At 45.6% G+C, this 14,079-nt stretch overlaps 2 protein-coding genes across 3 annotated transcripts; one reads left to right on the top strand and one right to left on the bottom strand.

Annotated features, from left to right (window-relative positions):
• The first annotated feature begins 2,554 nt into the window (after nucleotides 1-2,554).
• Nucleotides 2,555-4,267, top strand: LOC123439147 (trihelix transcription factor ASIL1-like). Its single transcript, XM_045115895.1, has one exon. It carries the CDS (start codon nucleotides 3,035-3,037, stop codon nucleotides 3,992-3,994), a length of 960 nt encoding a protein of 319 aa, XP_044971830.1. The 5' UTR covers nucleotides 2,555-3,034; the 3' UTR covers nucleotides 3,995-4,267.
• A 1,137-nt stretch (nucleotides 4,268-5,404) lies between these two features.
• LOC123439156 (polyadenylate-binding protein 1-like) lies at nucleotides 5,405-8,995 on the bottom strand. Of its 2 annotated transcripts, none has more exons than XM_045115905.1 (6): nucleotides 8,777-8,995; nucleotides 8,552-8,642; nucleotides 7,054-7,124; nucleotides 6,513-6,704; nucleotides 6,334-6,425; nucleotides 5,405-5,829 (listed from the first exon to the last, which is right to left on the bottom strand). In XM_045115905.1, the coding sequence occupies exons 1-6, from the start codon at nucleotides 8,897-8,899 to the stop codon at nucleotides 5,781-5,783; spliced, it is 618 nt and encodes a 205-aa protein (XP_044971840.1). In that variant the 5' UTR covers nucleotides 8,900-8,995; the 3' UTR covers nucleotides 5,405-5,780. The 2 variants fall into 2 exon arrangements, with proteins under 2 accessions (XP_044971840.1, XP_044971845.1); XM_045115910.1 differs by having other exon boundaries at nucleotides 8,552-8,639.
• Nucleotides 8,996-14,079: the final 5,084 nt, after the last annotated feature.

The following is a 14,079-nucleotide window of genomic DNA, read 5'->3' as shown; positions in this document are numbered from 1 at the left end:
TCCATGGAGGGCTCCACCCACAAGGGGTCCACAAAGAAGCTGCCTTGTCTATTCCACCATGACTTATGTCCACACAGGACTAGCCTCACTCACGGTAGATCTTCACGAAGTAGGCGATCTCCTTGCCCTTACAAACATCTTGGTTCAACTCCACAACATGAAGTAGGAGGCTCGCAAGCGACACCTAAACAATCTAGGAGGCACCACCCTCCAAAAGGTAATAGATGTGGTAGATCAATGAACTCCTTGCTCTTGTGCTTCTAAAGATATTCTCAACACAAATCACTCTCTTACAGAATATGCATGGGTAGGAGAGGTTGATTTGGTGGAAAGCAGTTTGGGGAGGCTAGAGATCAAGTTTCAAATGATTGGATTGGAATATCTTGGTCTCAACACATGAGTAGGTGGTTCTCTGAGAAAATGGATCTGGAAATGAAGTGTGTGTTCGGAGGGCTTCTCCTACGCGTGAGAGGTGGATGAAGGGGTATATATAGGCAGCAGCCAAAATCCAACCGTTACACACAAAAGTGCAGACTCGGTGACACCGAAGTGGACAACTCGATGGTACCGACTAGTACTAAAGGTATGAACTTTTGAATCTCGGTGACACCGATATATAGAACTCGGTGGCACCGAGAAGGTGACTAACGGTCAGATGACCAAACTCGGTGGCACCGATACTCAAACTCGGAAATTCCGATTTTGTGTATTTGGCAACAGAATGTTGGCCACACTGAACTCGATAGCACCGATGCAGTTTTGATTGCACCGATTTTGGTGGGAGTGGCTAGGGTTCTGTCTGAGGTTCAAACTCGGTGGGTCCGATGTGACAATGTTGGTTACACCGAATTTGTGAATGTGGAACTTGACAGAGTGGATATGTGGGAAAAATGACTGAGTGTTTGGTGGCTAACTTTGAGCATTTGAGCAGTCTACCTCACCCCCTTTTAATAGTATTGGCTTTCCTATGAACTCAAAACTGATTTCTCACAAGTATAAAATGAAGAGTCTTCTAGCTTGAAGCTTGAGCCAATATTATTCCTTTCTTGCATTCAGGGGTATCTCCACATAAAATTTAATCCATAGCATCTTTTGAACTTTTCTGAAATATACTTGAAAAACACATTAGTCCAATAATGCATATGTTGTGATCAATTATCAAAACCATCCTAGGGAGCAATTGTGCTTTCAAATAGGTTGAGTCCCCAAGGTTACAAAAGAATTCGGGTCATACTCTCAACCCGTGTCCTAGTCTACTTCTTTCTTTTACTATCTTCTCAAGGCATGAAACTTTTCATCTAGGCCTTCCGAGTAAGCCGACCCATAGGAGTCTCCCTCAACACGATCCATTGACGAGCCTTAAAAAATTCCACAGTCTATCTTCATCTCGACACGGTTGTGAGGTGCCCATAGCGCCATGAGGCCCTTGGATGGGTCATTTCATGAACCAGGTTATTGGATGGGTCATTTCATGAACCAGGTTATATACGTGGGGGACATCCCCAACACGTATGGAGGATGGTGTGCTCACGGATTTGGTTCTCCTGGGTTGGCTTTTTCTTTAGCAGATTTGTTTCGGCGGCTTTGTCTTATGGAGCAGAGAACGTGGTTATGCGTTTCGATACTCTGACTCTAATTCTAATCGATGAACGTTGGCCAATCTCATCCTCGTCGGGGATCTTATGCGATTTGTGTTTATTACGCAGATCATGGCCGGTCGGTTGCCAATGTTTTCTGGTCTACATCGACTACTTGCCGGCCGTTGCTTATACAAGCCCCCGAGTTTCAACAAATTTGCTTGGCTCGGACAAAGTCTAGAGGCAGCAATGAGCTATACTCATGATGCCATCGTGGATGTAGAAGGAAGAAGACGTCGACATTCCCAAGGATTTGGATGTATTTTTTAATTTTCTGTAAAATCGTTTTTGTAAGGATTTGTGCTATTTAATATATGACCTTTGGCTTTCTTGAAAAAAATGTGTGAAATAGGAAAAACTCAGGATTGTCATGTCATGACCACTTGAATTCTGCATGATTGGATTTGCACAAAAAAGCACTACATAGAAAATGATGAAAGGTCTCGTTGGTTCAAAATTTCTTTTTTACAACTTTTCTAATTACAAAACTGAAATGCTAAAAGAAAAATTCATATGCGAGTTTTTTTTGTGGCGATGACATATGATAGTTGTTTGATTTGTACTAGGAATGGAATTCAAGATTCGTTTCGTAAATCTATACCTACATCATGCTATTTTTTGTAGAAAAAATACTGATGTTTCTGCAGTTCAGTTTTAAATTAGATTTTCACTTTTGTAGAAAACTCTCATGTAACGAGCCGGCAACCGGAATCGACCTGCACCGCCGTGCGGCGCTGATGAACCACCGAGTCCGGAAGCCAATAATTGAGGAGGAGAGGAGCAGACGATTGGATCGGGGCGGCGCCGCTGGAATTCGAGTGCTCGATTAAAAAAAAAAGGGAAAAGGAAAGGAAACGGGCGGGGCGGAGGCTCCGCCGATGGAAAGGAGACGGAGGAGGTTACACGGCACACGGCCACGCGGCCACGCCGCGCGCGGGAGGGGAGAGGGAGAGGGAGAGCGGTGGGTGGCTGGCCTGACCTGACCTGGCCCCCCCGCACAGCGGCCTCGAGTGCCCACCACGGCACGGGCCGCACGACGCGGCGCCGTGCGGTGCGGTGCCTCCGCCCGTGCCATTACCCACCCCTTACCGCCGCGCCGCGCCGCCCCGCCCCGCCCCGCCCGCGACGCGACAAACCCCGCTGCAAGCAAAAACCACCACCGCATCTCGCACCGCACCGCCACGCCCCCACGCGGCTGCCGCGGCCGCTGCGCCTCCACAGCCGGTCGTTCCTTTCACCGCGCGGCCCACCCCACCCACGCCCGCCAGCGGGCGGGCGCCCGCGGCCCACCTCCACCGCACCGCACCGCGCCTCCTTATATGACCGGTTCCCCACCTCCTCCTCCTCCGTTCCCCATCTCCACCACCACCACCACCAAACCCTAGCCGCCGACGACCATGTCCTCCTCCTCGTCGCCCAAGCTCGATGACGCGCCCTCCTCCCCGGAGCTGCCCCCGCTGGCCGCGCCCGGCATCGCGGCTGCCGCCGCCGCCGCCGCCGCCGCGGCCTCGTCCGGCGGCGGAGGGGGCGGGGTGGGGCCGGGCGGCGGCGGAGGGAGGAGGCTGCCCCCGCCGTGCTGGACGCACGAGGAGACCCTCGCGCTCATCGAGGCGTACCGCGACAAGTGGGAGGCGCTCAAGAAGGGCAACCTGCGGGCGGCGGACTGGGACGAGGTCGCCGGCGCCGTCACCGCCCGCTGCGGGAGGTTCCCCACCGCCACCTACAAGTCGGGCGTCCAGTGCCGCCACAAGATCGAGAAGCTCCGGAAGCGGTACCGCGCCGAGCGGGGCCGCTCCATGGGGCGCTCCAAGGGGCCCAAGTGGCCCTTCTTCCCGCTCCTCCACGACCTCGCCGGCGGCGGGGTGCCTGACGCCAGCCCCAACCCCATCATCAAGATCAAGCCCAGGGGGAACGCCATCCCGGCGTCCCCTTCCCCCGTGTCGTCCCCCTCGTCCGAGGACGCCGGGCGGAGCAGGAGCCTCCACGGCCTTATCTCCAACGGCGGGGGCGGCAGCGGACTGCGATTCACCATCCCCAAGGCTTCGCGCACCAAGCCGGGGGTTCCGCGGGATGCGAGGCTGGACCGGGACAGGAGCGAGGAGGATCCGGAGGCGGAGGCCATGGCGGAGGTGGCCTCAGCACTGAGGGCCGTCGGCCAGGGGTTCCTGAGGATGGAGGAGCGCAGGCTGGAGCTATCGCTCCAGATGGAGAAGGAGCGGATGGAGTCGGAGATGAAGCGCACCCAGGCGCTGCTCGACGCTCAGCAGCTCTTCGTCGAGGCGTTCCTCGGCAAGCAGCAGCCGCACCACAAGAAGGCCAAGCTGGTCTCATCCGCCTCTGCAATGGAGGAGGATTGAGGACTTGAGCAGCTCCGGCGCAGCCTCAGCTCAACTCCGTGTTGATGCCTACTGGCTTTGTTAGTTACTGCTGCTGCTCATCTCAGCTGATGACTTGTGATGTTTCTACTCTTCTTGTGTTTGGATGGTTGATTTAAGAAGGGCAAAGAATGTAGGTGTAGGATATGGCTGTGGGAGGATTTAGAAAGTGTTCATTTGTAATCAGTGTGTTGTCTTTTGAGTTGCTGTTTATGGTGGGGAAAAGAAAAGAGTGCAGCTTAGCTTTGCTGGGAATATCATCATCTGGTCACTTGCTTGCTTCTTTGCCTTGCTGCTGCTTTGCTACTGTTAAGAGTGTCTCACAGGGAGCTAAGTTGTGATTGGTAAGATAGTTGTTATCAACATTCTCTCACTCAGGCCTTGTTTGGCAGAAAGGGGTTGGGGAGGATTGTGAAGGGGGTTTTTTAGAGGATTGGGTGAATCCCTTCCTTCCACTCAATCTCCTCAATTGTCAAATCCCTGAGCCATGAGACAAGGTTTTCTGAGCCGCGTGGGTAGGAAGAAACCGAGGAGATTAGAGAGGATTGAAGGGGTTTGCTCATCACAAACCCTGTCCACCAAATGGACATGCAGGGAATCACGGGGTTTCTGATCCATTCGGAGATAATCCCTTACAAACCTTCTCAAATCCTGCGCACCAAACAAGGCCTTAAGGATAATTTGTTACGGATGGCCCTAGCTTATATAACCATCAACTGTGTACTGTGAGTTTTACAGTTCCTGTGGGTACAGGGGTAGTATGAAATTCCTGCGAATCAAAAGGCACCACAGAACCCTGCCATTACACTACTGAAGACGACAGCAGAAACATGTGTTTAGAAACATCATGTGTATGATTCTCCGTCGGTGCTCCTCGGTCAGTAATTTGACTAACCAAATATATTTATGTGATGAGAAACATATGTTTAGAAACTTCATGTGTATGATTCTAATAATATGCTTTCAAATGAAATATACTCCCTTTATACCTAAATAATTGGTAGTTGGGGAGAACTAGACTAGTTCTTTCCAACTATAATAGTTCTCTTCAACTACAACTATTTAGGTATTGAGGAAGTATTTTGATTAGTCAAATCAACAACCGTCCTATGCACCCGACACCGACCGGAGGGAGTGTGCAAATTCACGAGTGTTCAGAACAAACGCACCATAGCCACAAGATCAGCCTCATGGAAGAAACGAACCCTTCTGCTGCCTGTAAACCTGCTGCTACATACTCTACACCTGCAGCGGCCACAAGTACTCGACAGATCAAATATGAAATCTCAGACAGGCGCCATGTTTTCTCGCACAAGAAAAGCGGAAAACCGAGCAGAGGCAGCCATTAGTCCATTGGAATGGAACATTACCAGCTAACAAGACAACCAAACATGAACTAACAGTCATAATGTATATCGCCCATGGATGCAGATAATTCCACTGCAAGCTTCAGGTCCAACTGCTTAGAACTCATTAGAGCAAGCAGAGTACATGACTTTGCCAACAATTCTGTCTCAAAACTCCATACAACTTCGAAGCTAAAGTCAACGGTATAAAACCCACCAGGCCGACTGATCACGGGATAATTCGGAACATAGGTTCATTGCTAAGGCAGAAGGGATGTCATCATGGTCTGATCGGAGGTAGGACAACAAGGAGACTATGTAACTTTTAAAAACCGCAGCCTTTCAGGGTCTTTGCCTGTATCTTCTGTATGTATCATGGAAATTCGCTAGGAAAAAACTGAAGTCACAGCAACCCGGCAGAATCAGTAGTAGGGGAAGAACCTGGGTGACCTCCTGAACCTTGGTACCTTCCTGCAGAGAGAAAGAGAACATCAGAAAGACCATCATCCTGGGAGAATTTCTCTCATGTTTCACCACACATCTTGGGCCCCATTTTGGTAACCTCCGGAAAAGAGCAGATCCCAGGACCTAAAAGTTTGCCTGAATGTTTGGTGCACAACTAACCGGATGCATTACAAGAATGGCCTCCACATACGTCATATTCTTTGAATCCTTTCATTTACTTCATATACAGTTTACGATTGAAATTCTGCTCTATTCAAATAAAAGTACTGGGTTCGTTTTGATTAGGCTTAGGCAACATTTCCAATGAAATCAGGATAATCCAAAATTCAGCAGAACAGATCAATATCTAGAAACAATCGCTAAAAAATGATTCACCTAGAAAAACTCCATTAGTCCTACCCAAGCCATAATTGGAGACATGCTGACTTAAGCCCAACCAAATTTACAATATCATATTTCTTAATCTTTCCACATCTAAGTGCAATACATCTTCATGACGAAACTCCTTACCCAAATGTTGGATAGGGGGGATAGTAAGGTTGAAACGGGCGCCTTCCTCTATTGTAGCTCATTCCTGGAACATTAGTTCTTTTTGGACATACCTACACAAAAAAAAAGAGCACAAGAGTAAGTGCTAGAAAGTTCAAAACAACAGCGAGTGCAAATTTCTAAAAAGGTTCGTTTTGAACCTTCAACCGACGGTCATGCAGTTCTGTATCATTCAGCTGGAGAGCATTTTCGACTGCCTCAGGTTCAAGAAACTCCACATAAGCATATCCTTTGGGGTGACCATGAATGTCTGTCAGAATTGTAACCCTGTTGACAGTCCCACAATCCTGAAAATGCTCCTGAACTTCCTCTGGCAAACACTCATAGTCGACCTGAGGCAAGGTGGTAATAGTTTACTTAAACAGCTGCACTGGAATAGCAAATAACTATTCAAAGCTGTTTTTAATTTATTTTTTCAAGAGAAGTACTCGTCTTCAAAACAGCAGATGGGGATACCATAAACCCCAGGAAGAAATGGGACGGTAAAATCAAGAAAGAAAGTACCAGCTCAGCAGCAGTCATAGTTTATTAAAAGTTCTCCCCGAAATCCAGCTTCTTGGCTTAACAAATGGCAAATGCAAAAATTTCTGGCACCGTGTGCTACTGGATATTGGAAAGTTCTTCATGGACATGCTTGAAGTACACTTAAGGATAAGAAACAAAACTAGAAGAAAACCTTACATTTCCAACATAGATGGAGCGAGCATCCACTTCTGCCTTTTCGAGTGCGGTTGCTGCTGCAGTTGGATCTTCTGAAAAAATAGACCGAAAGAAGAAAAAGGTGTAAACAGATTGTAGAGCTTAATGGCTCACTGAAGGCAGCGAGTCCATTCAAAAGAATGAAACAACGGCATGGCATGGCACTCACAATCAGAAAGAATCAAACACAAAAGAAAGAAGATACCGCCGATTAGGATCTTTAATCAGCATCCGTGTTTCTATTTATAACCATACTTATTAAGTAGTACTAAATATGTAAAGGGTGAGGCCTGAAGCAAACACTTAATCGTGTACACAATATCATTTTTAAATGCACCATATGTGTGCATTTAAAACCAGGTCATCACATATTTCTCTTTGCTGTCAATAAAATGTCAGAAGCAGCAGTAAGCATCTACCAATAGAAGAAAAAAAGGTTACAACCATAAACTTTAGTGGCATTATCGGTGTATATAGACCATGCTTTCATAGAACATTTTCATCAACTTCAAACCATCATCATGGTAACCTATGCTTGCAGCTTTGGTTATGATATTCTTAAATGCACCACATGTGTGCATTATTATCTCGAATCAGGTACGTAAGCAGATCCCTTTCCTAATTTACACCGTTCACGGTTGATTTGGGACATTATTTAGTGCCACTCGTCTAAATTTTTACTCCGTTCAGAACTGATGAATTCCATCTGGACAGACCAGTAACATTTTGGGAAATGTGGAATGCAGGATGAGCTTAATGACTTGATGATGCTCTAAAAAGTGCAATAGTCGAGGCCCGAAAATAACATTTCAGCACGTGATAGTAAATGTGACGAGTCATGAGAAGGAAGACGGTATACGCTTTACAACAATTGTAGTAAATAATGCTTAGCAACACTAATCCACCACTTAACCAGGTGAGTCTAAGTAATGCACCATTATTATACCCCTACTCCAAAAGACAGCCATGTACGTAGCCCGCCGACGAGGCTCTATGGTCCTGCTTTGAGCGTCTAGGCGGCTGCCTAGCCCATGGTTAGGCGCCGATATTATCCCTGCCTATCACCTTAAACACTGTAATAATCCTTACAGAAACTGTTCAAATGCATATTACTGGTACAATACAAATCAACAGAACAATGAAATGAACAACCACACAATGCTCAAAAGATCCACTCACCCAGCACCTGCAAGTACTCAAAGGCATCAACTATTCCGACTAGCAACCACACATAAGTCGTCAGAAACGAAGAAACTAGGAGCCTGTTGACTGAAAAGTGAAAACTAATCCGATCACCTAGCGTCAGCGATTCCACATCGAAGGTAGCACAAATCTAATCACATGAATGACGCCCAAGTAACAAGGCGCTCAGGATCTCACGTGCATCCAACCAATTTCACTCCGGGCAACCACCAGAGACGAAACAAAGCGCTAATTACACGAGAGAAATGGAGATGGTGGTGGCGACTAGACAGATTACCTTGCGACGACGCGGCGGCGGCGGCGACGGGTAGCAACTCGCGCTCGGTCTCCTGCAACTTCCGCAGCCTCCTCCGCATGTCATCGATCTGCTGCACATCACAGCACCGTACCCTATCCTCGTGAGCAACCGACGCCATGAACACCGCAGGCGCTCAAACCCTCGAAACGCGAGGCGAAAGAGGCTACGCTGCAAGCTGTAACACACGCACGCACGCACGCGGACCTGTTCCATGGCGGAGAGGTTGAATCCGTTGCCGTTGCCGCCGTCGCCGCCCCCGCCATTGTCTCCGGGGGAACGGAGGACCTCGCCGTCCTCGATCGGGAGTGCGCGATTGCCCGAGGCCATCTCGCCGCCGCCGCAAGTGTTGGTTCGCTTGGTGCTCTCCCTCTTCCGTTACCTTTTGTCTTGGTGATGACTAGCTCCTGTTGCCTCTTTTGGCGTGGCTTGGTTGGGTGGAGAGATTGCTGCTAACTTCTACACTTCCGACGGGAAAGCGAGTGGAGGATCCCACGGTTCTGCGTCTACATGTGCCAGATCGGACGGTTGGCTCGACCCACCCTAGAAAATGGAAGGGGGCTCTTGTTCCAAAATAAAAACCCTAGAGGAAGCACTGTCCAGAAAGAGAAAACCTAGGGAAAACTTTATTTTCTCAAAAAACATAGGGGAAACTGTTTAAATTTTTTCCTAGAGAAATAAAAGTAAACTATATTATTTTATGAGAGTGGATTTTTAGCACCTGGGTGCCTAAGCACCCTCTATAAACAGTAATACCGAAACGACTAGAATTTTTTTTGAAAAAAATTAAAACTTTGCAAGATCAAAGATGATCAAACTTTCTAGATGCTTGCAAGTTTTCATGCCAAAACAACATTTGAGGAGCTCTACAGGAAAAACATTTTATTACTTTAAATTTTGAGCACTTTTAGCACTGAAATCTGAAACTTGTTTGTACACCTTTCTCTACATGGTATTTTGGCATGAAAACTTGTAATAACCTACAAAGTTTGACCATCTTATATACTGTAAAGTTTTAGAATTTTTTAAACATTTTTTTGATTTTTTTTGATTTTACTGTTCATAGAGGGTGCCTAGGCATCCGGTGGTGTTACACCTTTCTCTTATTTTATAGCTAACTCTATTTGCTCTTTCTTTGGAACCCTAACTCAAGTTGATGTGAGGTAGCAAACACTTAACACTAGCTAGTTATGGGAGCATTATAAACGCAAGATGCTTTTATGTATATACTTAAAAGAGATAGTTTTCGTGGGGGTAGACAACACTAAGCACAACCAATGAAGAAGGCATGTGTGTAAACTAGGAAATGATTAATAGATCTACATATCTTGGTTGTCTTAGGTATTTGACTTCAAAAAGTCTAGCAAGAGTTTGACCATTGTCAGAATAGTTGCTTTCTTGGAAGAACTCCAACATGGACCTCTTGCGTTTCGTGATCGTCATCACCATTGACTATGGATCAAAGGCGCTTTAGTCACAAGGTGGGTCCATGCGTCACCCCCGTGAGTTACTCCATTTCCTTTTCTACTTACTTGACAAATGTCACTAAGGGTGGAGCTCTAAGATGATAAATGAATGCATTCCCAACCATCCAATCATAACGACGCTTCAAATCCACAACTTTTCTCATGCAATCCCTTTACTATGCACTTAATCTAGACTGGTCGTGTCTTGATGATTGGTGGCACCAACACATTCAAGTCATACGCAAGGAGTGCAAATCCTTGACGCATTTTGGAATATTTCAGAGGGAGAAACTAGCAAAAAAGTTCTGGCATGTCTTTGTCAATCACGAACGTGGACCATAAAGTGACGAAGGACATAATCAATAGGGCGTCAATATTACATACCATCTCATTGCATGTCGTGATCATGCTTGGTTGGGCATGCCAACTTTTGGCAAACTTTCAGGAAAATTGGCAAGTATTCTAAGACTAGCTAGGCGAGTTGGTAGTCAACCAAGCGATGACCCATTTTTATCTTGCCTAAAATATTAACATGCCATTTATGGACCAAACTAAGCACACCTCATAAATACGTACAACGGGGTATACAATGGCGTACATATGAGGTGGCAATTAAGTCACCGGGATGGAGATGGACGATCTAGATGGAGTACAAAGATTGGATCTAATAATGTGCTAACTGCACTTTTAGGGTATTTAGAGCGGTCGAAGGCACCTCTTCCACCCGAGGACATGCTCTTATATATGGGTATTGGTCAGCGATTATCCTCCTCCATCTTGATCATCTTGGCATGAAATTTGGACTCCTCCGTCTTTGATAGTCACACACCTCCTTTTTAACGAAACCAGGAGTGTGCTTCTAAGGGAACGAGATTCACATATGACCCAAGACATCAAGTGTGCGACACATGGATGTGGTGAAAGCACTTCCCCTTGATGATAACAACAAATGTAGGGCATCACAACATTCTTTGCTGGGAAGTATCACAAACCAAATATATATTTGGCAAAATAGAAGCCAAAGAGCATTTATATGCTTTTAGTAGTTGAGTTATCAATTCATCCACACCTGAACATGAATCATTGTTTGAGACAATCTATTAGTAACGAGTGCAATGAAGTGATTGTTGTTTGATTACAGTATTAGTAACAAAAAGCAGCAATCCCCAACAATTTCTAAGTGCAAAATATCTTTCAAGAGAGTATCAATTATGGAAAATGCAGGCATGAGGATTCATTAACACACGCCGCATGGATATAATCACTCATATAATAACATAAATTCATGTTTATTTAACTCAGGTAGGCATGTATTTTGCATATAGTTGTATGTAATTTAATAAGAACTTGAACAACATATTTAGTCCTAGCCTCCTGTTTCTATGGGATCCTGATGAAAATTAAGGGTAACTAAGTTGCTAATTTTACAAAGCAGAGTAGCAAAGCATTAACACTTGATGAATACATGTTGTGAGAGCACAATTTATCCTAAGTAGTTTTTGTGGTTCATGACGATGCCCCTTGTGGACTAATCGTGTGCATTAATCTTTCAAAGATTATAAGGTGGCACGAGACAGTTATTTTCCCCTTAGTGGTTGAAAGAGAAGATAGTGTTTTTCTGTCGATTTAGTGTTGGTGGACTTGAGTCATAGGTAAACCAGTACTATCAAGAGGGGACCCGTGCTTGGAAAGGTTGGGAGGAACAAACACGTACACATTTGCACCCCATCCGGTTCCCGACACAATGGAGCTTTTGTTCTGCCCGTAAGACCCTCAAAGTTATATAAGCAGAAGTACCACTCTAAAGAGTGGTAGTACCGCCCGAGCGATACGGCTGCCCTCCAGGTCTGTCCCCTCTTCCACTTAGTTTTCCTCTCTCGCATCTTCGGTGCTTTTCCCATTTTGAGCTGAAGTACCGCTTGGGGCTATCATGCCCTTCAACAAGGCCATGTCCTCCTATAGGATTGAAAGTATTTCTAGAGGGGGGGTGATTAGACTACCTGATAGGATAAAATCTTAGCCTTTTTCCAATTTGAAGTGTGGGCCAGTTTTAGCAATGATGACTAGTCAAGTACACCCTACACATGCACATCTAAGAGTATAGCAACACAAAGTAAAACATGCAAGTGTAAAGTAGAGGGTAAGGTAGGGAGATCAAACGCAAAGGTTGACACTTCGATTTTTGGCATGGTTCTGATAGGTGGCGCTATCGTATGTCCATATTAGTGGAGACTTCAACTGACGGATGGTAATGGTCTCAAGAGTCCACGGAGGGCTCCACCCACACAGGACTAGCCTCACTCACGGTAGATCTTCACTAAGTAGGCGATCTCCTTGCCCTTACAAACATCTTGGTTCAGCTCCACAACACGAAGTAGGCGGTTCCCAAGTGACACCTGACCAATGTAGGAGGCACCACCCTCCAAAAGGTAATAGATGTAGTAGAACGATGAACTCCTTGCTCTTGTGCTTCTAAAGATAGTCTCCTCAACACTTAACCACTCTCTCTCGGATTTGGTACGGGTAGGAGAGATTGATCTTGTGGAAAGTAATCTGGGGAGGCTAGAAATCAAGTTTCAAATGGTTGGATTGGAATCTCTTGATGTCAACACATGAGTAGGTGGTTCTCTCTCAGAAAAATGGATCTGGCAAGTGTGTGTGTTTGTGTGTTCTGAGTGCTTCCTCTATGAATGAGAGGTAGGTGGAGTGGTAGATATAGGCAGCCCCCAAAATCCAACCGTTACAACATTATTGCCCAACTCGGTGACACCAAAATGAATCTCGATGGTATCGAGTTACACTAAATGTGGAAACTTTTGAATTCTCGGCGAGACCGATATATGAATCTCGGTGGTACCGATACGATGAGCTAGACCAGATTCGAAATCTTGGCGAGACCGATTTCAAACTCGGAAATTCCGATTCTTGAAATCTTCGCAATAGAAAGTTGGTCACTAAATCTCGGTGGCACTGATAGGAATGTTGGTGGTACCGAGATGGTAGTGTTTGGCATAGGTTCTGTCAAGTGTAAAATTGGTAGGGCCGAATGGAAATTGTTGGTGGTACCGATTTTGCTGGTTTGGGCTTGGACAGAGATATTTGGTGGGAGAGTGGCTGAGTATCTTTGGTGGCTACCTCTAAGCACTTGAGCAACCTATTCATCATAATACCTCATCCCCTTTTAGTAGTATTGGCTTTCCTATGGACTCAAAGTGATTTCTCACAAGTTAAAATGAAGAGTCTTCTTGCTTGAAGCTTGAGCCAATCCTATTCCTTCCTTGCATCAAGGGGCATCTCCTCACAATCCTATAGCCAAAGAATCTTTGAACTTTTCTGAAATATACTTGGTTAAACTCATTAGTCCAATGATGTATATGTTGTGATTAATTACCAAAACCACCTTAGGGACCAACTGTGCTTTCAATCTCCCCCTTTTTGGTAATTGATGACAACATATAGATCACATCTTGACAAGAGATATAATCAATGATTAGCATCAAAGCTTTGAGAAGTATGTGAAAAGCAAGAACTCCCCCTAAATTTGTGCATTATTTTAAATTTGCGTTTGAATGCAAATGCACAATGGATTAGGATCATGGGTTACTCTTCCATGTCACATACAACTTGGTGGTGCGCATAAATGATATGAATGAAAAATAATGCACATAACACCAAACAAGACGTGAATGATCAACATGTAGATAGCTCAGAGGTAATAATGTGGTAGCATCAAACAATCATAGCGTATTTTCAAAGACAACTCTAAACGGATAAAGTCATCCAAAAGACCAAAAGTTTTGCAAAACCAAACAAGAGTAAATAAAATTTAAAGCCCTCCCTCTCGAAGCCCTATTTGATATATACACTTCTCCCCCTTTGGCAACAAGTTACCAAAAAGGTCAAAAGTATAGAACTAAACATCTCTTTGGGCACGATCTCCTCCGGTAGCTAAGGATGGAGTGGACAAGAGAGCATCGACGAAGGGTTCTACAGATGTCGCTTGAGCTGGAGGTGTAAACACTTGAGGTGCATGAGCAGGAGCTG

This window comes from Hordeum vulgare, chromosome 1H, assembly GCF_904849725.1.
Source record: "Hordeum vulgare subsp. vulgare chromosome 1H, MorexV3_pseudomolecules_assembly, whole genome shotgun sequence".
Lineage (NCBI taxonomy): Eukaryota > Viridiplantae > Streptophyta > Magnoliopsida > Poales > Poaceae > Hordeum > Hordeum vulgare.
Note: the sequence above shows the minus strand (reverse complement) of the source record. Positions and strands in the feature narration are given on the sequence as shown.

Coding starts and splice junctions, on each gene's coding strand:
- LOC123439156 (XM_045115905.1), bottom strand. CDS start 8,899: ATGGCCTCGGGCAATCGCGCACTCCCGATCGAGGACGGCGAGGTCCTC. Junction 8,643..8,776: donor ACCTCTCCGCCATGGAACAG/GTCCGCGTGCGT, acceptor TGTGATGTGCAG/CAGATCGATGACATGCGGAG. Junction 6,426..6,512: donor TGCATGACCGTCGGTTGAAG/GTTCAAAACGAA, acceptor TTTTTTGTGTAG/GTATGTCCAAAAAGAACTAA.
- LOC123439147 (XM_045115895.1), top strand. CDS start 3,035: ATGTCCTCCTCCTCGTCGCCCAAGCTCGATGACGCGCCCTCCTCCCCG.